At 45.4% G+C, this 26312-nt stretch overlaps 1 protein-coding gene across 1 annotated transcript in view; it reads left to right on the top strand.

The window, feature by feature from the left end:
* Positions 1–26312, top strand: part of plxna4 (plexin A4) — a 559926-nt gene that overhangs the window by 322882 nt on the left and 210732 nt on the right. The window contains exon 5 of the mRNA XM_071332139.1: positions 25513–25613. Within this exon, the coding sequence (XP_071188240.1) occupies positions 25513–25613 (101 nt within the window). The remainder of the gene's footprint in view (positions 1–25512; positions 25614–26312) is intronic.

The following is a 26312-nucleotide window of genomic DNA, read 5'->3' as shown; positions in this document are numbered from 1 at the left end:
TGTCTATGAATAACAGGAGGGTGGAGATCATAACTACTCTCCTCTCTGTCTGTCTATGAATAACAGGAGGGTGGGGATCATAACTACTCTCCTCTCTGTCTGTCTATAAATAACAGGAGGGTGGAGATCATAACTACTCTCCTCTCTGTCTGTCTATAAATAACAGGAGGGTGGAGATCATAACTACTCTCCTCTCTGTCTGTCTATGAATAACAGGAGGGTGGGGATCATAACTACTCTCCTCTCCTCTCTGTCTGTCTATGAATAACAGGAGGGTGGAGATCATAACTACTCTCCTCTCTGTCTGTCTATAAATAACAGGAGGGTGGGGATCATAACTACTCTCCTCTCTGTCTGTCTATGAATAACAGGAGGGTGGGGATCATAACTACTCTCCTCTCCTCTCTGTCTGTCTATGAATAACAGGAGGGTGGAGATCATAACTACTCTCCTCTCTTTCTGTCTATAAATAACAGGAGGGTGGGGATCATAACTACTCTCCTCTCTGTCTGTCTATGAATAACAGGAGGGTGGGGATCATAACTACTCTCCTCTCCTCTCTGTCTGTCTGTCTATAAATAACAGGAGGGTGGGGATCATAACTACTCTCCTCTCTGTCTGTCTATAAATAACAGGAGGGTGGAGATCATAACTACTCTCCTCTCTGTCTGTCTATAAATAACAGGAGGGTGGGGATCATAACTACTCTCCTCTCTGTCTGTCTATGAATAACAGGAGGGTGGAGATCATAACTACTCTCCTCTCTGTCTGTCTATGAATAACAGGAGGGTGGAGATCATAACTACTCTCCTCTCTGTCTGTCTATGAATAACAGGAGGGTGGGGATCATAACTACTCTCCTCTCTGTCTGTCTATAAATAACAGGAGGGTGGAGATCATAACTACTCTCCTCTCTGTCTGTCTATAAATAACAGGAGGGTGGAGATCATAACTACTCTCCTCTCTGTCTGTCTATGAATAACAGGAGGGTGGGGATCATAACTACTCTCCTCTCTGTCTGTCTATAAATAACAGGAGGGTGGAGATCATAACTACTCTCCTCTCTGTCTGTCTATAAATAACAGGAGGGTGGAGATCATAACTACTCTCCTCTCTGTCTGTCTATGAATAACAGGAGGGTGGGGATCATAACTACTCTCCTCTCTGTCTGTCTATGAATAACAGGAGGGTGGGGATCATAACTACTCTCCTCTCTGTCTGTCTATGAATAACAGGAGGGTGGAGATCATAACTACTCTCCTCTCTGTCTGTCTATAAATAACAGGAGGGTGGGGATCATAACTACTCTCCTCTCTGTCTGTCTATGAATAACAGGAGGGTGGGGATCATAACTACTCTCCTCTCCTCTCTGTCTGTCTATGAATAACAGGAGGGTGGAGATCATAACTACTCTCCTCTCTGTCTGTCTATAAATAACAGGAGGGTGGGGATCATAACTACTCTCCTCTCTGTCTGTCTATGAATAACAGGAGGGTGGGGATCATAACTACTCTCCTCTCCTCTCTGTCTGTCTGTCTATAAATAACAGGAGGGTGGGGATCATAACTACTCTCCTCTCTGTCTGTCTATAAATAACAGGAGGGTGGAGATCATAACTACTCTCCTCTCTGTCTGTCTATAAATAACAGGAGGGTGGGGATCATAACTACTCTCCTCTCTGTCTGTCTATGAATAACAGGAGGGTGGAGATCATAACTACTCTCCTCTCTGTCTGTCTATGAATAACAGGAGGGTGGAGATCATAACTACTCTCCTCTCTGTCTGTCTATGAATAACAGGAGGGTGGGGATCATAACTACTCTCCTCTCTGTCTGTCTATAAATAACAGGAGGGTGGAGATCATAACTACTCTCCTCTCTGTCTGTCTATAAATAACAGGAGGGTGGAGATCATAACTACTCTCCTCTCTGTCTGTCTATGAATAACAGGAGGGTGGGGATCATAACTACTCTCCTCTCTGTCTGTCTATAAATAACAGGAGGGTGGAGATCATAACTACTCTCCTCTCTGTCTGTCTATAAATAACAGGAGGGTGGAGATCATAACTACTCTCCTCTCTGTCTGTCTATGAATAACAGGAGGGTGGGGATCATAACTACTCTCCTCTCTGTCTGTCTATGAATAACAGGAGGGTGGGGATCATAACTACTCTCCTCTCTGTCTGTCTATGAATAACAGGAGGGTGGAGATCATAACTACTCTCCTCTCTGTCTGTCTATAAATAACAGGAGGGTGGAGATCATAACTACTCTCCTCTCTGTCTGTCTATGAATAACAGGAGGGTGGAGATCATAACTACTCTCCTCTCTGTCTGTCTATAAATAACAGGAGGGTGGAGATCATAACTACTCTCCTCTCTGTCTGTCTATAAATAACAGGAGGGTGGAGATCATAACTACTCTCCTCTCTGTCTGTCTATAACTAACAGGAGGGGGGGGGATCATAACTACTCTCCTCTCTGTCTGTCTATAAATAACAGGAGGGTGGGGATCATAACTACTCTCCTCTCCTCTCTGTCTGTCTGTCTATAAATAACAGGAGGGTGGAGATCATAACTACTCTCCTCTCTGTCTGTCTATGAATAACAGGAGGGTGGGGATCATAACTACTCTCCTCTCTGTCTGTCTATAAATAACAGGAGGGTGGAGATCATAACTACTCTCCTCTCTGTCTGTCTATAAATAACAGGAGGGTGGAGATCATAACTACTCTCCTCTCTGTCTGTCTATGAATAACAGGAGGGTGGGGATCATAACTACTCTCCTCTCTGTCTGTCTATGAATAACAGGAGGGTGGGGATCATAACTACTCTCCTCTCTGTCTGTCTATGAATAACAGGAGGGTGGAGATCATAACTACTCTCCTCTCTGTCTGTCTATAAATAACAGGAGGGTGGGGATCATAACTACTCTCCTCTCTGTCTGTCTATGAATAACAGGAGGGTGGGGATCATAACTACTCTCCTCTCCTCTCTGTCTGTCTATGAATAACAGGAGGGTGGAGATCATAACTACTCTCCTCTCTGTCTGTCTATAAATAACAGGAGGGTGGGGATCATAACTACTCTCCTCTCTGTCTGTCTATGAATAACAGGAGGGTGGGGATCATAACTACTCTCCTCTCCTCTCTGTCTGTCTGTCTATAAATAACAGGAGGGTGGGGATCATAACTACTCTCCTCTCTGTCTGTCTATAAATAACAGGAGGGTGGAGATCATAACTACTCTCCTCTCTGTCTGTCTATAAATAACAGGAGGGTGGGGATCATAACTACTCTCCTCTCTGTCTGTCTATGAATAACAGGAGGGTGGAGATCATAACTACTCTCCTCTCTGTCTGTCTATGAATAACAGGAGGGTGGAGATCATAACTACTCTCCTCTCTGTCTGTCTATGAATAACAGGAGGGTGGGGATCATAACTACTCTCCTCTCTGTCTGTCTATAAATAACAGGAGGGTGGAGATCATAACTACTCTCCTCTCTGTCTGTCTATAAATAACAGGAGGGTGGAGATCATAACTACTCTCCTCTCTGTCTGTCTATGAATAACAGGAGGGTGGGGATCATAACTACTCTCCTCTCTGTCTGTCTATAAATAACAGGAGGGTGGAGATCATAACTACTCTCCTCTCTGTCTGTCTATAAATAACAGGAGGGTGGAGATCATAACTACTCTCCTCTCTGTCTGTCTATGAATAACAGGAGGGTGGGGATCATAACTACTCTCCTCTCTGTCTGTCTATGAATAACAGGAGGGTGGGGATCATAACTACTCTCCTCTCTGTCTGTCTATGAATAACAGGAGGGTGGAGATCATAACTACTCTCCTCTCTGTCTGTCTATAAATAACAGGAGGGTGGAGATCATAACTACTCTCCTCTCTGTCTGTCTATGAATAACAGGAGGGTGGAGATCATAACTACTCTCCTCTCTGTCTGTCTATAAATAACAGGAGGGTGGAGATCATAACTACTCTCCTCTCTGTCTGTCTATAAATAACAGGAGGGTGGAGATCATAACTACTCTCCTCTCTGTCTGTCTATAACTAACAGGAGGGGGGGGGATCATAACTACTCTCCTCTCTGTCTGTCTATAAATAACAGGAGGGTGGGGATCATAACTACTCTCCTCTCTGTCTGTCTATGAATAACAGGAGGGTGGAGATCATAACTACTCTCCTCTCTGTCTGTCTATAAATAACAGGAGGGTGGAGATCATAACTACTCTCCTCTCTGTCTGTCTATGAATAACAGGAGGGTGTAGATCATAACTACTCTCCTCTCTGTCTGTCTATAAATAACAGGAGGGTGGAGACCATAACTACTCTCCTCTCTGTCTGTCTATAAATAACAGGAGGGTGGAGATCATAACTACTCTCCTCTCTGTCTGTCTATAAATAACAGGAGGGTGGAGATCATAACTACTCTCCTCTCTGTCTGTCTATAAATAACAGGAGGGTGGGGATCATAACTACTCTCCTCTCTGTCTGTCTATGAATAACAGGAGGGTGGAGATCATAACTACTCTCCTCTCTGTCTGTCTATGAATAACAGGAGGGTGGAGACCATAACTACTCTCCTCTCTGTCTGTCTATGAATAACAGGAGGGTGGAAATCATAACTACTCTCCTCTCTGTCTGTCTATGAATAACAGGAGGGTGGGGATCATAACTACTCTCCTCTCTGTCTGTCTATGAATAACAGGAGGGTGGGGATCATAACTACTCTCCTCTCCTCTCTGTCTGTCTATGAATAACAGGAGGGTGGAGATCATAACTACTCTCCTCTCTGTCTGTCTATAAATAACAGGAGGGTGGGGATCATAACTACTCTCCTCTCTGTCTGTCTATGAATAACAGGAGGGTGGGGATCATAACTACTCTCCTCTCCTCTCTGTCTGTCTGTCTATAAATAACAGGAGGGTGGGGATCATAACTACTCTCCTCTCTGTCTGTCTATAAATAACAGGAGGGTGGAGATCATAACTACTCTCCTCTCTGTCTGTCTATAAATAACAGGAGGGTGGAGATCATAACTACTCTCCTCTCTGTCTGTCTATAAATAACAGGAGGGGGGGGATCATAACTACTCTCCTCTCTGTCTGTCTATGAATAACAGGAGGGTGGGGATCATAACTACTCTCCCTCTCTGTCTGTCTATAAATAACAGGAGGGTGGGGATCATAACTACTCTCCTCTCTGTCTGTCTATGAATAACAGGAGGGTGTAGATCATAACTACTCTCCTCTCTGTCTGTCTATAAATAACAGGAGGGTGGAGACCATAACTACTCTCCTCTCTGTCTGTCTATAAATAACAGGAGGGTGGAGATCATAACTACTCTCCTCTCTGTCTGTCTATAAATAACAGGAGGGTGGAGATCATAACTACTCTCCTCTCTATCTGTCTATAAATAACAGGAGGGTGGGGATCATAACTACTCTCATCTCTGTCTGTCTATGAATAACAGGAGGGGGGAGATCATAACTACTCTCCTCTCTGTCTGTCTATGAATAACAGGAGGGTGGAGACCATAACTACTCTCCTCTCTGTCTGTCTATGAATAACAGGAGGGTGGAGATCATAACTACTCTCCTCTCTGTCTGTCTATGAATAACAGGAGGGTGGGGATCATAACTACTCTCCTCTCTGTCTGTCTATGAATAACAGGAGGGTGGGGATCATAACTACTCTCCTCTCCTCTCTGTCTGTCTATGAATAACAGGAGGGTGGAGATCATAACTACTCTCCTCTCTGTCTGTCTATAAATAACAGGAGAGTGGGGATCATAACTACTCTCCTCTCTGTCTGTCTATAAATAACAGGAGGGTGGAGATCATAACTACTCTCCTCTCTGTCTGTCTATAAATAACAGGAGGGGGGGGGATCATAACTACTCTCCTCTCTGTCTGTCTATGAATAACAGGAGGGTGGGGATCATAACTACTCTCCTCTCTGTCTGTCTATAAATAACAGGAGGGTGGGGATCATAACTACTCTCCTCTCTGTCTGTCTATGAATAACAGGAGGGTGTAGATCATAACTACTCTCCTCTCTGTCTGTCTATAAATAACAGGAGGGTGGAGATCATAACTACTCTCCTCTCTGTCTGTCTATAAATAACAGGAGGGTGGAGATCATAACTACTCTCCTCTCTGTCTGTCTATGAATAACAGGAGGGTGGGGATCATAACTACTCTCCTCTCTGTCTGTCTATAAATAACAGGAGGGTGGGGATCATAACTACTCTCCTCTCTGTCTGTCTATGAATAACAGGAGGGTGTAGATCATAACTACTCTCCTCTCTGTCTGTCTATAAATAACAGGAGGGTGGAGACCATAACTACTCTCCTCTCTGTCTGTCTATAAATAACAGGAGGGGGGGGATCATAACTACTCTCCTCTCTGTCTGTCTATGAATAACAGGAGGGTGGAGATCATAACTACTCTCCTCTCTGTCTGTCTATAAATAACAGGAGGGTGGAGACCATAACTACTCTCCTCTCTGTCTGTCTATGAATAACAGGAGGGTGGAGATCATAACTACTCTCTTCTCTGTCTGTCTATAAATAACAGGAGGGTGGGGATCATAACTACTCTCCTCTCTGTCTGTCTATGAATAACAGGAGGGTGGAGATCATAACTACTCTCCTCTCTGTCTGTCTATAAATAACAGGAGGGTGGGGATCATAACTACTCTCCTCTCTGTCTGTCTATGAATAACAGGAGGGTGGAGATCATAACTACTCTCCTCTCTGTCTGTCTATGAATAACAGGAGGGTGGAGACCATAACTACTCTCCTCTCTGTCTGTCTATGAATAACAGGAGGGTGGAGATCATAACTACTCTCCTCTCTGTCTGTCTATGAATAACAGGAGGGTGGGGATCATAACTACTCTCCTCTCTGTCTGTCTATGAATAACAGGAGGGTGGGGATCATAACTACTCTCCTCTCCTCTCTGTCTGTCTATGAATAACAGGAGGGTGGAGATCATAACTACTCTCCTCTCTGTCTGTCTATAAATAACAGGAGGGTGGGGATCATAACTACTCTCCTCTCTGTCTGTCTATGAATAACAGGAGGGTGGGGATCATAACTAGTCTCCTCTCCTCTCTGTCTGTCTGTCTATAAATAACAGGAGGGTGGGGATCATAACTACTCTCCTCTCTGTCTGTCTATAAATAACAGGAGGGTGGAGATCATAACTACTCTCCTCTCTGTCTGTCTATAAATAACAGGAGGGTGGAGATCATAACTACTCTCCTCTCTGTCTGTCTATAAATAACAGGAGGGGGGGGATCATAACTACTCTCCTCTCTGTCTGTCTATGAATAACAGGAGGGTGGGGATCATAACTACTCTCCTCTCTGTCTGTCTATAAATAACAGGAGGGTGGGGATCATAACTACTCTCCTCTCTGTCTGTCTATGAATAACAGGAGGGTGTAGATCATAACTACTCTCCTCTCTGTCTGTCTATAAATAACAGGAGGGTGGAGACCATAACTACTCTCCTCTCTGTCTGTCTATAAATAACAGGAGGGTGGAGATCATAACTACTCTCCTCTCTGTCTGTCTATAAATAACAGGAGGGTGGAGATCATAACTACTCTCCTCTCTATCTGTCTATAAATAACAGGAGGGTGGGGATCATAACTACTCTCATCTCTGTCTGTCTATGAATAACAGGAGGGGGGAGATCATAACTACTCTCCTCTCTGTCTGTCTATGAATAACAGGAGGGTGGAGACCATAACTACTCTCCTCTCTGTCTGTCTATGAATAACAGGAGGGTGGAGATCATAACTACTCTCCTCTCTGTCTGTCTATGAATAACAGGAGGGTGGGGATCATAACTACTCTCCTCTCCTCTCTGTCTGTCTATGAATAACAGGAGGGTGGAGATCATAACTACTCTCCTCTCTGTCTGTCTATAAATAACAGGAGAGTGGGGATCATAACTACTCTCCTCTCTGTCTGTCTATAAATAACAGGAGGGTGGAGATCATAACTACTCTCCTCTCTGTCTGTCTATAAATAACAGGAGGGGGGGGATCATAACTACTCTCCTCTCTGTCTGTCTATGAATAACAGGAGGGTGGGGATCATAACTACTCTCCTCTCTGTCTGTCTATAAATAACAGGAGGGTGGGGATCATAACTACTCTCCTCTCTGTCTGTCTATGAATAACAGGAGGGTGTAGATCATAACTACTCTCCTCTCTGTCTGTCTATAAATAACAGGAGGGTGGAGATCATAACTACTCTCCTCTCTGTCTGTCTATAAATAACAGGAGGGTGGAGATCATAACTACTCTCCTCTCTGTCTGTCTATGAATAACAGGAGGGTGGAGACCATAACTACTCTCCTCTCTGTCTGTCTATGAATAACAGGAGGGTGGAGATCATAACTACTCTCTTCTCTGTCTGTCTATAAATAACAGGAGGGTGGGGATCATAACTACTCTCCTCTCTGTCTGTCTATGAATAACAGGAGGGTGGAGATCATAACTACTCTCCTCTCTGTCTGTCTATAAATAACAGGAGGGTGGAGACCATAACTACTCTCCTCTCTGTCTGTCTATAAATAACAGGAGGGGGGGGATCATAACTACTCTCCTCTCTGTCTGTCTATGAATAACAGGAGGGTGGAGATCATAACTACTCTCCTCTCTGTCTGTCTATGAATAACAGGAGGGTGGAGACCATAACTACTCTCCTCTCTGTCTGTCTATGAATAACAGGAGGGTGGAGATCATAACTACTCTCCTCTCTGTCTGTCTATGAATAACAGGAGGGTGTAGATCATAACTACTCTCCTCTCTGTCTGTCTATAAATAACAGGAGGGTGGAGACCATAACTACTCTCCTCTCTGTCTGTCTATAAATAACAGGAGGGTGGAGATCATAACTACTCTCCTCTCTGTCTGTCTATAAATAACAGGAGGGTGGAGATCATAACTACTCTCCTCTCTGTCTGTCTATAAATAACAGGAGGGTGGGGATCATAACTACTCTCCTCTCTGTCTGTCTATAAATAACAGGAGGGTGTAGATCATAACTACTCTCCTCTCTGTCTGTCTATAAATAACAGGAGGGTGGAGATCATAACTACTCTCCTCTCTGTCTGTCTATGAATAACAGGAGGGTGGGGATCATAACTACTCTCCTCTCTGTCTGTCTATGAATAACAGGAGGGTGGGGATCATAACTACTCTCCTCTCCTCTCTGTCTGTCTATGAATAACAGGAGGGTGGAGATCATAACTACTCTCCTCTCTGTCTGTCTATAAATAACAGGAGGGTGGGGATCATAACTACTCTCCTCTCTGTCTGTCTATGAATAACAGGAGGGTGGGGATCATAACTACTCTCCCCTCCTCTCTGTCTGTCTATAAATAACAGGAGGGTGGGGATCATAACTACTCTCCTCTCTGTCTGTCTATAAATAACAGGAGGGTGGAGATCATAACTACTCTCCTCTCTGTCTGTCTATAAATAACAGGAGGGTGGAGATCATAACTACTCTCCTCTCTGTCTGTCTATAAATAACAGGAGGGGGGGGGTCATAACTACTCTCCTCTCTGTCTGTCTATGAATAACAGGAGGGTGGGGATCATAACTACTCTCCTCTCTGTCTGTCTATAAATAACAGGAGGGTGGGGATCATAACTACTCTCCTCTCTGTCTGTCTATGAATAACAGGAGGGTGTAGATCATAACTACTCTCCTCTCTGTCTGTCTATAAATAACAGGAGGGTGGAGAACATAACTACTCTCCTCTCTGTCTGTCTATGAATAACAGAAGGGTGGGGGTCATAACTACTCTCCTCTCTGTCTGTCTATGAATAACAGGAGGGTGGAGATCATAACTACTCTCCTCTCTGTCTGTCTATGAATAACAGGAGGGTGGAGATCATAACTACTCTCCTCTCTGTCTGTCTATGAATAACAGGAGGGTGGAGATCATAACTACTCTCCTCTCTGTCTGTCTATAAATAACAGGAGGGTGGGGATCATAACTACTCTCCTCTCTGTCTGTCTATAAATAACAGGAGGGTGGAGACCATAACTACTCTCCTCTCTGTCTGTCTATGAATAACAGGAGGGTGGAGATCATAACTACTCTCCTCTCTGTCTGTCTATAAATAACAGGAGGGTGGGAATCATAACTACTCTCCTCTCTGTCTGTCTATGAATAACAGGAGGGTTGTGGGGATCATAACTACTCTCCTCTCTGTCTGTCTATGAATAACAGGAGGGTGGGGATCATAACTACTCTCCTCTCTGTCTGTCTATAAATAACAGGAGAGTGGAGATCATAACTACTCTCCTCTCTGTCTGTCTATAAATAACAGGAGGGTGGGGATCATAACTACTCTCCTCTCTGTCTGTCTATGAATAACAGGAGGGTGGAGATCATAACTACTCTCCTCTCTGTCTGTCTATAAATAACAGGAGGGTGGAGATCATAACTACTCTCCTCTCTGTCTGTCTATGAATAACAGGAGGGTGGAGATCATAACTACTCTCCTCTCTGTATGTCTATGAATAACAGGAGAGTGGAGATCATAACTACTCTCCTCTCTGTCTGTCTATAAATAACAGGAGGGTGGAGATCATAACTACTCTCCTCTCCTCTCTGTCTGTCTATAAATAACAGGAAGGTGGAGATCATAACTACTCTCCTCTCTGTCTGTCTATAAATAACAGGAGGGTGGGGATCATAACTACTCTCCTCTCTGTCTGTCTATGAATAACAGGAGGGTGGAGACCATAACTACTCTCCTCTCTGTCTGTCTATGAATAACAGGAGGGTGGAGATCATAACTACTCTCCTCTCTGTCTGTCTATGAATAACAGGAGGGTGGGGATCATAACTACTCTCCTCTCTGTCTGTCTATGAATAACAGGAGGGTGGGGATCATAACTACTCTCCTCTCTGTCTGTCTATAAATAACAGGAGGGTGGGGATCATAACTACTCTCCTCTCTGTCTGTCTATAAATAACAGGAGGGTGGAGATCATAACTACTCTCCTCTCTGTCTGTCTATAAATAACAGGAGGGTGGAGACCATAACTACTCTCCTCTCTGTCTGTCTATAAATAACAGGAGGGTGGAGATCATAACTACTCTCCTCTCTGTCTGTCTATAAATAACAGGAGGGTGGGGATCATAACTACTCTCCTCTCTGTCTGTCTATAAATAACAGGAGGGTGTTGATCATAACTACTCTCCTCTCTGTCTGTCTATAAATAACAGGAGGGTGGAGACCATAACTACTCTCCTCTCTGTCTGTCTATAAATAACAGGAGGGTGGAGATCATAACTACTCTCCTCTCTGTCTGTCTATAAATAACAGGAGGGTGGAGATCATAACTACTCTCCTCTCTGTCTGTCTATAAATAACAGGAGGGTGGGGATCATAACTACTCTCCTCTCTGTCTGTCTATGAATAACAGGAGGGTGGGGATCATAACTACTCTCCTCTCTGTCTGTCTATAAATAACAGGAGGGTGGAGATCATAACTACTCTCCTCTCTGTCTGTCTATGAATAACAGGAGGGTGTAGATCATAACTACTCTCCTCTCTGTCTGTCTATAAATAACAGGAGGGTGGAGACCATAACTACTCTCCTCTCTGTCTGTCTATAAATAACAGGAGGGTGTAGATCATAACTACTCTCCTCTCTGTCTGTCTATGAATAACAGGAGGGTGGGGATCATAACTACTCTCCTCTCTGTCTGTCTATAAATAACAGGAGGGGGGGGATCATAACTACTCTCCTCTCTGTCTGTCTATAAATAACAGGAGGGTGGAGATCATAACTACTCTCCTCTCTGTCTGTCTATAAATAACAGGAGGGTGGAGATCATAACTACTCTCCTCTCTGTCTGTCTATAAATAACAGGAGGGTGGAGATCATAACTACTCTCCTCTCTGTCTGTCTATGAATAACAGGAGGGTGTAGATCATAACTACTCTCCTCTCTGTCTGTCTATAAATAACAGGAGGGTGGAGATCATAACTACTCTCCTCTCTGTCTGTCTATGAATAACAGGAGGGTGGGGATCATAACTACTCTCCTCTCTGTCTGTCTATAAATAACAGGAGGGTGGAGATCATAACTACTCTCCTCTCTGTCTGTCTATGAATAACAGGAGGGTGGAGATCATAACTACTCTCCTCTCTGTCTGTCTATGAATAACAGGAGGGTGGAGATCATAACTACTCTCCTCTCTGTCTGTCTATAAATAACAGGAGGGTGGAGACCATAACTACTCTCCTCTCTGTCTGTCTATAAATAACAGGAGGGTGGAGATCATAACTACTCTCCTCTCTGTCTGTTTATGAATAACAGGAGGGTGTAGATCATAACTACTCTCCTCTCTGTCTGTCTATAAATAACAGGAGGGTGGGGATCATAACTACTCTCCTCTCTGTCTGTCTATAAATAACAGGAGGGGGGGGATCATAACTACTCTCCTCTCTGTCTGTCTATAAATAACAGGAGGGTGTAGATCATAACTACTCTCCTCTCTGTCTGTCTATAAATAACAGGAGGGTGTAGATCATAACTACTCTCCTCTCTGTCTGTCTATGAATAACAGGAGGGTGGGGATCATAACTACTCTCCTCTCTGTCTGTCTATAAATAACAGGAGGGTGGGGATCATAACTACTCTCCTCTCTGTCTGTCTATGAATAACAGGAGGGGGGGATCATAACTACTCTCCTCTCTGTCTGTCTATAAATAACAGGAGGGTGGAGATCATAACTACTCTCCTCTCTGTCTGTCTATAAATAACAGGAGGGTGGAGATCATAACTACTCTCCTCTCTGTCTGTCTATAAATAACAGGAGGGTGTAGATCATAACTACTCTCCTCTCTGTCTGTCTATAAATAACAGGAGGGTGGAGATCATAACTACTCTCCTCTCTGTCTGTCTATAAATAACAGGAGGGTGGGGATCATAACTACTCTCCTCTCTGTCTGTCTATAAATAACAGGAGGGTGGAGATCATAACTACTCTCCTCTCTGTCTGTCTATGAATAACAGGAGGGTGGGGATCATAACTACTCTCCTCTCTGTCTGTCTATGAATAACAGGAGGGTGGAGATCATAACTACTCTCCTCTCTGTCTGTCTATAAATAACAGGAGGGTGGGGATCATAACTACTCTCCTCTCTGTCTGTCTATAAATAACAGGAGGGTGTAGATCATAACTACTCTCCTCTCTGTCTGTCTATAAATAACAGGAGGGTGGGGATCATAACTACTCTCCTCTCTGTCTGTCTATAAATAACAGGAGGGTGTAGATCATAACTACTCTCCTCTCTGTCTGTCTATAAATAACAGGAGGGTGGGGATCATAACTACTCTCCTCTCTGTCTGTCTATGAATAACAGGAGGGTTGTGGGGATCATAACTACTCTCCTCTCTGTCTGTCTATAAATAACAGGAGGGTGTAGATCATAACTACTCTCCTCTCTGTCTGTCTATGAATAACAGGAGGGTGGAGATCATAACTACTCTCCTCTCTGTCTGTCTATGAATAACAGGAGGGTGGAGATCATAACTACTCTCCTCTCTGTCTGTCTATAAATAACAGGAGGGTGGGGATCATAACTACTCTCCTCTCTGTCTGTCTATGAATAACAGGAGGGTGTAGATCATAACTACTCTCCTCTCTGTCTGTCTATGAATAACAGGAGGGTGTAGATCATAACTACTCTCCTCTCTGTCTGTCTATAAATAACAGGAGGGTGTAGATCATAACTACTCTCCTCTCTGTCTGTCTATAAATAACAGGAGGGTGGGGATCATAACTACTCTCCTCTCTGTCTGTCTATAAATAACAGGAGGGTGGGGATCATAACTACTCTCCTCTCTGTCTGTCTATGAATAACAGGAGGGTGTAGATCATAACTACTCTCCTCTCTGTCTGTCTATAAATAACAGGAGGGTGGGGATCATAACTACTCTCCTCTCTGTCTGTCTATAAATAACAGGAGGGTGGGGATCATAACTACTCTCCTCTCTGTCTGTCTATAAATAACAGGAGGGTGTAGATCATAACTACTCTCCTCTCTGTCTGTCTATGAATAACAGGAGGGTGTAGATCATAACTACTCTCCTCTCTGTCTGTCTATAAATAACAGGAGGGTGGGGATCATAACTACTCTCCTCTCTGTCTGTCTATGAATAACAGGAGGGTGTAGATCATAACTACTCTCCTCTCTGTCTGTCTATAAATAACAGGAGGGTGGGGATCATAACTACTCTCCTCTCTGTCTGTCTATAAATAACAGGAGGGTGGGGATCATAACTACTCTCCTCTCTGTCTGTCTATAAATAACAGGAGGGTGTAGATCATAACTACTCTCCTCTCTGTCTGTCTATAAATAACAGGAGGGTGGGGATCATAACTACTCTCCTCTCTGTCTGTCTATAAATAACAGGAGGGTGTAGATCATAACTACTCTCCTCTCTGTCTGTCTATAAATAACAGGAGGGTGGGGATCATAACTACTCTCCTCTCTGTCTGTCTATAAATAACAGGAGGGTGTAGATCATAACTACTCTCCTCTCTGTCTGTCTATAAATAACAGGAGGGTGGGGATCATAACTACTCTCCTCTCTGTCTGTCTATAAATAACAGGAGGGTGGAGATCATAACTACTCTCCTCTCTGTCTGTCTATAAATAACAGGAGGGTGTAGATCATAACTACTCTCCTCTCTGTCTGTCTATAAATAACAGGAGGGTGGAGATCATAACTACTCTCCTCTCTGTCTGTCTATAAATAACAGGAGGGTGGAGATCATAACTACTCTCCTCTCTGTCTGTCTATGAATAACAGGAGGGTGTAGATCATAACTACTCTCCTCTCTGTCTGTCTATGAATAACAGGAGGGTGGAGATCATAACTACTCTCCTCTCTGTCTGTCTATAAATAACAGGAGGGTGGGGATCATAACTACTCTCCTCTCTGTCTGTCTATGAATAACAGGAGGGTGTAGATCATAACTACTCTCCTCTCTGTCTGTCTATAAATAACAGGAGGGTGGAGATCATAACTACTCTCCTCTCTGTCTGTCTATAAATAACAGGAGGGTGGGGATCATAACTACTCTCCTCTCTGTCTGTCTATGAATAACAGGAGGGTGTAGATCATAACTACTCTCCTCTCTGTCTGTCTATAAATAACAGGAGGGTGGAGATCATAACTACTCTCCTCTCTGTCTGTCTATAAATAACAGGAGGGTGGGGATCATAACTACTCTCCTCTCTGTCTGTCTATGAATAACAGGAGGGTGTAGATCATAACTACTCTCCTCTCTGTCTGTCTATAAATAACAGGAGGGTGTAGATCATAACTACTCTCCTCTCTGTCTGTCTATAAATAACAGGAGGGTGGAGATCATAACTACTCTCCTCTCTGTCTGTCTATAAATAACAGGAGGGTGGGGATCATAACTACTCTCCTCTCTGTCTGTCTATGAATAACAGGAGGGTGTAGATCATAACTACTCTCCTCTCTGTCTGTCTATAAATAACAGGAGGGTGGGGATCATAACTACTCTCCTCTCTGTCTGTCTATGAATAACAGGAGGGTGGGGATCATAACTACTCTCCTCTCTGTCTGTCTATAAATAACAGGAGGGTGGGGATCATAACTACTCTCCTCTCTGTCTGTCTATGAATAACAGGAGGGTGTAGATCATAACTACTCTCCTCTCTGTCTGTCTATAAATAACAGGAGGGTGGAGATCATAACTACTCTCCTCTCTGTCTGTCTATAAATAACAGGAGGGTGGGGATCATAACTACTCTCCTCTCTGTCTGTCTATAAATAACAGGAGGGTGTAGATCATAACTACTCTCCTCTCTGTCTGTCTATAAATAACAGGAGGGTGGGGATCATAACTACTCTCCTCTCTGTCTGTCTATGAATAACAGGAGGGTGTAGATCATAACTACTCTCCTCTCTGTCTGTCTATGAATAACAGGAGGGTGTAGATCATAACTACTCTCCTCTCTGTCTGTCTATAAATAACAGGAGGGTGGGGATCATAACTACTCTCCTCTCTGTCTGTCTATAAATAACAGGAGGGTGGGGATCATAACTACTCTCCTCTCTGTCTGTCTATAAATAACAGGAGGGTGGAGATCATAACTACTCTCCTCTCTGTCTGTCTATGAATAACAGGAGGGTGGGGATCATAACTACTCTCCTCTCTGTCTGTCTATGAATAACAGGAGGGTGTAGATCATAACTACTCTCCTCTCTGTCTGTCTATAAATAACAGGAGGGTGGGGATCATAACTACTCTCCTCTCTGTCTGTCTATAAATAACAGGAGGGTAGGGATCATAACTACTCTCCTCTCTGTCTGTCTATGAATAACAGGAGGGTGGGGATCATAACTACTCTCCTCTCTGTCTGTCTATGAATAACAGGAGGGTGGGGATCATAACTACTCTCCTCTCCTCTCTGTCTGTCTATGAATAACAGGAGGGTGGAGATCATAACTACTCTCCTCTCTGTCTGTCTATAAATAACAGGAGGGTGGGGATCATAACTACTCTCCTCTCTGTCTGTCTATGAATAACAGGAGGGTGGGGATCATAACTACTCTCCCCTCCTCTCTGTCTGTCTATAAATAACAGGAGGGTGGGGATCATAACTACTCTCCTCTCTGTCTGTCTATAAATAACAGGAGGGTGGAGATCATAACTACTCTCCTCTCTGTCTGTCTATAAATAACAGGAGGGTGGAGATCATAACTACTCTCCTCTCTGTCTGTCTATAAATAACAGGAGGGGGGGGGTCATAACTACTCTCCTCTCTGTCTGTCTATGAATAACAGGAGGGTGGGGATCATAACTACTCTCCTCTCTGTCTGTCTATAAATAACAGGAGGGTGGGGATCATAACTACTCTCCTCTCTGTCTGTCTATGAATAACAGGAGGGTGTAGATCATAACTACTCTCCTCTCTGTCTGTCTATAAATAACAGGAGGGTGGAGAACATAACTACTCTCCTCTCTGTCTGTCTATGAATAACAGAAGGGTGGGGGTCATAACTACTCTCCTCTCTGTCTGTCTATGAATAACAGGAGGGTGGAGATCATAACTACTCTCCTCTCTGTCTGTCTATGAATAACAGGAGGGTGGAGATCATAACTACTCTCCTCTCTGTCTGTCTATGAATAACAGGAGGGTGGAGATCATAACTACTCTCCTCTCTGTCTGTCTATAAATAACAGGAGGGTGGGGATCATAACTACTCTCCTCTCTGTCTGTCTATAAATAACAGGAGGGTGGGGATCATAACTACTCTCCTCTCTGTCTGTCTATAAATAACAGGAGAGTGGAGATCATAACTACTCTCCTCTCTGTCTGTCTATAAATAACAGGAGGGTGGGGATCATAACTACTCTCCTCTCTGTCTGTCTATGAATAACAGGAGGGTGGAGATCATAACTACTCTCCTCTCTGTCTGTCTATAAATAACAGGAGGGTGGAGATCATAACTACTCTCCTCTCTGTCTGTCTATGAATAACAGGAGGGTGGAGATCATAACTACTCTCCTCTCTGTCTGTCTATGAATAACAGGAGAGTGGAGATCATAACTACTCTCCTCTCTGTCTGTCTATAAATAACAGGAGGGTGGAGATCATAACTACTCTCCTCTCCTCTCTGTCTGTCTATAAATAACAGGAAGGTGGAGATCATAACTACTCTCCTCTCTGTCTGTCTATAAATAACAGGAGGGTGGGGATCATAACTACTCTCCTCTCTGTCTGTCTATGAATAACAGGAGGGTGGAGACCATAACTACTCTCCTCTCTGTCTGTCTATGAATAACAGGAGGGTGGAGATCATAACTACTCTCCTCTCTGTCTGTCTATGAATAACAGGAGGGTGGGGATCATAACTACTCTCCTCTCTGTCTGTCTATGAATAACAGGAGGGTGGGGATCATAACTACTCTCCTCTCTGTCTGTCTATAAATAACAGGAGGGTGGGGATCATAACTACTCTCCTCTCTGTCTGTCTATAAATAACAGGAGGGTGGAGATCATAACTACTCTCCTCTCTGTCTGTCTATAAATAACAGGAGGGTGGGGATCATAACTACTCTCCTCTCTGTCTGTCTATAAATAACAGGAGGGTGGAGATCATAACTACTCTCCTCTCTGTCTGTCTATAAATAACAGGAGGGTGGGGATCATAACTACTCTCCTCTCTGTCTGTCTATAAATAACAGGAGGGTGGGGATCATAACTACTCTCCTCTCTGTCTGTCTATAAATAACAGGAGGGTGGAGATCATAACTACTCTCCTCTCTGTCTGTCTATAAATAACAGGAGGGTGGGGATCATAACTACTCTCCTCTCTGTCTGTCTATGAATAACAGGAGGGTGTTGATCATAACTACTCTCCTCTCTGTCTGTCTATAAATAACAGGAGGGTGGGGATCATAACTACTCTCCTCTCTGTCTGTCTATAAATAACAGGAGGGTGGAGATCATAACTACTCTCCTCTCTGTCTGTCTATAAATAACAGGAGGGTGGAGATCATAACTACTCTCCTCTCTGTCTGTCTATAAATAACAGGAGGGTGGGGATCATAACTACTCTCCTCTCTGTCTGTCTATAAATAACAGGAGGGTGGAGATCATAACTACTCTCCTCTCTGTCTGTCTATAAATAACAGGAGGGTGGAGGTCATAACTACTCTCCTCTCTGTCTGTCTATAAATAACAGGAGGGTGGAGATCATAACTACTCTCCTCTCTGTCTGTCTATGAATAACAGGAGGGTGGGGATCATAACTACTCTCCTCTCTGTCTGTCTATGAATAACAGGAGGGTGGAGATCATAACTACTCTCCTCTCTGTCTGTCTATGAATAACAGGAGGGTGGAGATCATAACTACTCTCCTCTCTGTCTGTCTATGAATAACAGGAGGGTGGAGATCATAACTACTCTCCTCTCTGTCTGTCTATGAATAACAGGAGGGTGGAGATCATAACTACTCTCCTCTCTGTCTGTCTATAAATAACAGGAGGGTGGAGAATAACTACTCTCATTTCCTCCCTCCCAGCACCACACATTTATAGGCCCAGGTTATATTTCATCATATTAGATGCCCCCCCTCCCTCCTCCCCCCTCTCCTTGCACCCTCGCCTTGCACCCTCTCCTTGCCCCCTCTCCTTGCCCCCTTTATCAGAAATATATGGAGGACAGTGGTTCAACGACCCAATGTACTCGTTCTATCTCACCCTGATATGAAACACATTCAGGGTATGTATCACCATTCTGATACAGCTAGAGAATTTCAGTCAGGGTTGCGTTATAGTCTTTATATAGATAAATGCTGTATGAAGGGAGAGAGGCACAGTGTAAGCGTGCATTCAAATGACACCATACTCCCTATGTAGTGCACTATTTTTGACCAGGGCCCATATAGGACATAGGGTGTCATTTGGGACAGGGTTCTCCTAGTCTGTCTGGAGAGGAGAGATGGGTTCTCCCTAGTCTGTCTGGAGGAGAGATGGGTTCTCTCTCGTCTGTCTGGAGAGGAGAGATGGGTTCTCTCTAGTCTGTCTGGAGGAGAGATGGGTTCTCTCTAGTCTGTCTGGAGGAGAGATGGGTTCTCTCTCGTCTGTCTGGAGAGGAGAGATTGGTTCTCTCTAGTCTGTCTGGAGGAGAGATGGGTTCTCTCTCGTCTGTCTGGAGAGGAGAGATGGGTTCTCTCTAGTCTGTCTGGAGGAGAGATGGGTTCTCTCTAGTCTGTCTGGAGGAGAGATGGGTTCTCTCTAGTCTGTCTGGAGGAGAGATGGGTTCTCTCTAGTCTGTTAGGAGAGGAGAGATGGGTTCTCTCTAGTCTGTCTGGAGGAGAGATGGGTTCTCTCTAGTCTGTCTGGAGGAGAGATGGGTTCTCTCTAGTCTGTCTGGAGGAGAGATGGGTTCTCTCTAGTCTGTCTGGAGGAGATATGGGTTCTCTCTAGTCTGTCTGGAGGAGAGATGGGTTCTCTCTAGTCTGTTAGGAGAGGAGAGATGGGTTCTCTCTAGTCTGTCTGGAGGAGAGATGGGTTCTCTCTAGTCTGTCTGGAGGAGAGATGGGTTCTCTCTAGTCTGTCTGGAGGAGAGATGGGTTCTCTCTAGTCTGTCTGGAGGAGAGATGGGTTCTCTCTAGTCTGTCTGGAGGAGAGATGGGTTCTCTCTAGTCTGTCTGGAGGAGAGATGGGTTCTCTCTAGTCTGTCTGGAGGAGAGATGGGTTCTCTCTCGTCTGTCTGGAGAGGAGAGATTGGTTCTCTCTAGTCTGTCTGGAGGAGAGATGGGTTCTCTCTCGTCTGTCTGGAGAGGAGAGATGGGTTCTCTCTAGTCTGTCTGGAGGAGAGATGGGTTCTCTCTAGTCTGTCTGGAGGAGAGATGGGTTCTCTCTCGTCTGTCTGGAGAGGAGAGATGGGTTCTCTCTAGTCTGTCTGGAGGAGAGATGGGTTCTCTCTAGTCTGTCTGGAGGAGAGATGGGTTCTCTCTCGTCTGTCTGGAGAGGAGAGATTGGTTCTCTCTAGTCTGTCTGGAGGAGAGATGGGTTCTCTCTCGTCTGTCTGGAGAGGAGAGGTGGGTTCTCTCTAGTCTGTCTGGAGGAGAGATGGGTTCTCTCTAGTCTGTCTGGAGGAGAGATGGGTTCTCTCTAGTCTGTCTGGAGGAGAGATGGGTTCTCTCTAGTCTGTTAGGAGAGGAGAGATGGGTTCTCTCTAGTCTGTCTGGAGGAGAGATGGGTTCTCTCTAGTCTGTCTGGAGGAGAGATGGGTTCTCTCTAGTCTGTCTGGGGGAGAGATGGGTTCTCTCTAGTCTGTCTGGAGGAGATATGGGTTCTCTCTAGTCTGTCTGGAGGAGAGATGGGTTCTCTCTAGTCTGTTAGGAGAGGAGAGATGGGTTCTCTCTAGTCTGTCTGGAGGAGAGATGGGTTCTCTCTAGTCTGTCTGGAGGAGAGATGGGTTCTCTCTAGTCTGTCTGGAGGAGAGATGGGTTCTCTCTAGTCTGTCTGGAGGAGAGATGGGTTCTCTCTAGTCTGTCTGGAGGAGAGATGGGTTCTCTCTAGTCTGTCTGGAGGAGAGATGGGTTCTCTCTAGTCTGTCTGGAGGAGAGATGGGTTCTCTCTAGTCTGTCTGGAGGAGAGATGGGTTCTCTCTAGTCTGTCTGGAGGAGAGATGGGTTCTCTCTAGTCTGTCTGGAGGAGAGATGGGTTCTCTCTAGTCTGTCTGGAGGAGAGATGGGTTCTCCCTAGTCTGTCTGGAGGAGAGATGGGTTCTCCCTAGTCTGTCTGGAGGAGAGATGGGTTCTCCCTAGTCTGTCTGGAGGAGAGATGGGTTCTCTCTAGTCTGTTAGGAGAGGAGAGATGGGTTCTCTCTAGTCTGTCTGGAGGAGAGATGGGTTCTCTCTAGTCTGTCTGGAGGAGAGATGGGTTCTCCCTAGTCTGTCTGGAGGAGAGATGGGTTCTCCCTAGTCTGTCTGGAGGAGAGATGGGTTCTCTCTAGTCTGTTAGGAGAGGAGAGATGGGTTTTCTCTAGTCTGTCTGGAGGAGAGATGGGTTCTCTCTAGTCTGTCTGGAGGAGAGATGGGTTCTCCCTAGTCTGTCTGGAGGAGAGATGGGTTCTCTCTAGTCTGTCAGGAGAGGAGAGATGGGTTCTCTCTAGTCTGTTAGGAGAGGAGAGATGGGTTCTCTCTAGTCTGTCTGGAGGAGAGATGGGTTCTCTCTAGTCTGTTAGGAGAGGAGAGATGGGTTCTCTCTAGTCTGTCTGGAGAGGAGAGATGGGTTCTCTCTAGTCTGTCAGGAGAGGAGAGATGGGTTCTCTCTAGTCTGTCTGGAGGAGAGATTGGTTCTCTCTAGTCTGTCAGGAGAGGAGAGATGGCTTCTCCCTACTCTGTCTGGAGGAGAGATGGCTTCTCTCTAGTCTGTCTGGAGGAGAGATGGCTTCTCTCTAGTCTGTCAGGAGAGGAGAGATGGCTTCTCTCTAGTCTGTCAGGAGAGGAGAGATGGGTTCTCTCTAGTCTGTCTGGAGGAGAGATGGGTTCTCTCTAGTCTCTCTGGAGAGGAGAGATGGGTTCTCCCTAGTCTGTCTGGAGGAGAGATGGGTTCTCTCTAGTCTGTCTGGAGAAGAGAGATGGGTTCTCCCTAGTCTGTCTGGAGGAGAGATGGCTTCTCTCTAGTCTGTCTGGAGGAGAGATGGGTTCTCTCTAGTCTGTCAGGAGAGGAGAGATGGCTTCTCTCTAGTCTGTCTGGAGGAGAGATGGGTTCTCTCTAGTCTGTTATGAGAGGAGAGATGGGTTCTCTCTAGTCTGTCTGGAGAAGAGAGATGGCTTCTCTCTAATCTGTCTGGAGGAGAGATGGGTTCTCTCTAGTCTGTCTGGAGAGGAGAGATGGCTTCTCTCTAGTCTGTCTGGAGGAGAGATGGGTTCTCTCTAGTCTGTCAGGAGAGGAGAGATGGGTTCTCTCTAGTCTGTCTGGAGGAGAGATGGGTTCTCTCTAGTCTGTTAGGAGAGGAGAGATGGGTTCTCTCTAGTCTGTCAGGAGAGGAGAGATGGGTTCTCCCTAGTCTGTCTGGAGGAGAGATGGGTTCTCTCTAGTCTGTCAGGAGAGGAGAGATGGGTTCTCTCTAGTCTGTCAGGAGAGGAGAGATGGGTTCTCTCTAGTCTGTCTGGAGGAGAGATGGGTTCTCTCTAGTCTGTCTGGAGGAGAGATGGGTTCTCTCTAGTCTGTTAGGAGAGGAGAGATGGCTTCTCTCTAGTCTGTCAGGAGAGGAGAGATGGGTTCTCCCTAGTCTGTCTGGAGGAGAGATGGGTTCTCTCTAGTCTGTCTGGAGGAGAGATGGCTTCTCTCTAGTCTGTCTGGAGGAGAGATGGGTTCTCTCTAGTCTGTTAGGAGAGGAGAGATGGCTTCTCTCTAGTCTGTCTGGAGGAGAGATGGGTTCTCTCTAGTCTGTCTGGAGGAGAGATGGGTTCTCTCTAGTCTGTTAGGAGAGGAGAGATGGGTTCTCTCTAGTCTGTCAGGAGAGGAGAGATGGGTTCTCTCTAGTCTGTCTGGAGGAGATATGGGTTCTCTCTAGTCTGTCTGGAGGAGAGATGGCTTCTCTCTAGTCTGTCTGGAGGAGAGATGGGTTCTCTCTAGTCTGTCTGGAGGAGAGATGGGTTCTCTCTAGTCTGTCTGGAGGAGAGATGGGTTCTCTCTAGTCTGTCTGGAGGAGAGATGGGTTCTCTCTAGTCTGTCAGGAGGAGAGATGGCTTCTCTCTAGTCTGTCAGGAGAGGAGAGATGGCTTCTCTCTAGTCTGTCAGGAGAGGAGAGATGGCTTCTCTCTAGTCTGTCAGGAGAGGAGAGATGGCTTCTCTCTAGTCTGTCAGGAGAGGAGAGATGGGTTCTCTCTAGTCTGTCTGGAGAGGAGAGATGGGTTCTCTCTAGTCTGTCTGGAGGAGAGATGGGTTCTCTCAAGTCTGTCTGGAGGAAATGACTGCTCTTACACCCTGCACTCTCTCCTCTCCTCCACAATAGAAAATATCCATTTAAAAATCTGGTAAAAAGTGTCACGTTTTAAGCCACTCTGATCTCACCCGAGGGTAAAATCAGAGATAAAGTTATCTGATACGTTTTACTACGTTATGAATAGCATCAACCTTTACACGTACTAAATGTCAGTGCAGTTGCCCTGTGAGTGTTGGTATGGACGAGCTACCTCCATGTTTCCTCAAAAACCTTTCCCAGGTAATTGCATAGTTTCTCATCTGTAAGAGTATTTTGGTGGATTTTTTAGGCAGAAATGTTGGATGCATCCACAGAAAAATGTTAACTTCCAGCAAAGCTGTAAAGGTGCTACACTAATGTATGGAAGGTGTCACCAAAGCATGATTGAACTTTTCTAGATATTGAGATGCTCCACCGCACAGGAAAGAGTAATTTCCTTTTTTGGAGTGGGAAGGGGGGTTAGTATAGTTTATACACACACACACACACACACACACACACACACACACACACACACACACACACACACACACACACACACACACACACACACACACACACACACACACACACACACACACACACACACACACACACACACACACACACACACACATGCACACACACACACACACACACACACACACACACACACACACACACACACACACACACACACACACACACACACACACACACACACACACACACACACACACACACACACACACACACACACACACACACACACACACACACACACACACACACACACACACACACACACACACACACACACACACACACACACACACACACACACACACACACACACACACACACACACACACACACACACACACACACACACACCATGCACACACACACACACACACGCGCGCGCGTACCTACGCACACACACACGCACACACCAATGCACACACACACACACACACACACACACACCACACACACACACACTCACACACACACACACGCACACACCAATGCACACACACGCACACACACACACGCACACGCACACACCGATGCACGCACACACACACACACGCACACGCACACGCACACACCAATGCACACACACAAAAATATACATCCCCTTGTGTACGCACATACACGCACACACACGAACACACACACCTGTACACACACCAATACACACAAACGCACAAAGATATACATGCCTGTGCGTACGCACATACACGGACACACACACACCATTATCATGAACAGCAGTGCCTTCTCTATAAACCCATAGTGATGGACATGATGTCCCTGTGATGATCTCCTCTCTCTCTGCCCCTTCCCCCCTCCCTGCTGTCACCCACGACCAATTTGAGTGACAGCGGTCATCCTCCAATGACGTCTCATTAATCAAATGCAGTTGACACCGGGAGCGCTCGATGCTGTTACCATGGAGACAAGGAGGCACTACCCTCTGCACAGAGTGGAACTCTCCCGTCTGTTTCAGCCCTGCCCCAGAGCACTGGCACTCAATACCAATGCCAGTCAGTGCCAGTCAATGCCAGTCAGCATTGGCATGGTTATAAATCATAGTGATTAACTATGAACCAGAGATGTGTCCAATATGTCCTGACTGAAGAGGAGTGAAGGGTGTCTGTGTGTGAGCTGATATTGTGTCCTGGTGGAATGTGGAATTGATCAAGATGAATCATTGATCAAGATGAATCACTGCTATGCTTTATCTTGGCCAGGTCGCAGTTGTAAATGAGAACTTGTTCTCAACTAGCCTACCTGGTTAAATAAAGGTGAAATATATATTTTTTTTTTATTTTAAAAATAACCCAACACCCTCATACTCCCCTCCTTCTCTCCTCCTCTCTTTATCACTTCCTCTCCTCCACTCCTACCTTGTTTTTCTGTCTGTAGCCAGGCTATAACTCTGTGTGTATCTCTCTCTCTGTGTAGATGACGAGGGTACCAGTGGAAGCCTGTGGCCAGTACTCCACCTGCAGCGAGTGTCTGGGCTCAGGAGACCCTCACTGTGGCTGGTGTGTCCTGCACAACATGTAAGTGCAATACAAAACAATTTACATCAGTTTGAAGTTTTCTGAAATGTTTTCTACAATACTGCTGTCGAGTGGTATTGATCAAATGTGACTCATGAACAGACAGGGGTCTGTATTTGGCTGGGTGGGTTGAGTAGGGATGAGACGTCTGGGCCATGCCCAATGCACTTAGGGGCCTTACCGCCACTCCCAGACTCAGATAGGGTTCCCGGGGATAGGCATACTGCCAGGCCCCCTCAGATCCATTACCAACCAAAACCCCTGGCCTCATTTACCTTCCAGAAACCAGACTCCTCTGGGAGTACAAAGACCATGATTACTGCCAGGGCACTGATGGACACAGGGAGACAGGACAGGGAGACAGGACAGGGAGACAGGACAGGGAGACATGACATGGAGACATGACAGGGAGACAGGACAGGGAGACAGGACAGGGAGAGAGGGAGGGAGACAGGACAGCGAGAGAGGGAGGGAGAAAACTCAGAAGAACTTATGGTGGACGTGGGTATAGTGATAGCCCACACATAGTCTCTCTCTCTCTCTCTCTCTCTCTCTCTCTCTCTCTCTCTCTCTCTCTCTCTCTCTCTCTCTCTCTCTCTCTCTCTAACTCGCTTGCTCTTTTTCACTCACTGACTCACTCACAGTCTCTCTCTATCTATCTCTGTCTTTCACTCTGTCTCTCGCCCTCTCTCCCACACA

This window comes from Salvelinus alpinus, chromosome 11, assembly GCF_045679555.1.
Source record: "Salvelinus alpinus chromosome 11, SLU_Salpinus.1, whole genome shotgun sequence".
NCBI classification, from domain to species: domain Eukaryota; kingdom Metazoa; phylum Chordata; class Actinopteri; order Salmoniformes; family Salmonidae; genus Salvelinus; species Salvelinus alpinus.
The sequence above is the reverse complement of the archived record's forward strand: the minus strand, read 5'-3'. Positions and strand labels throughout refer to the sequence as shown.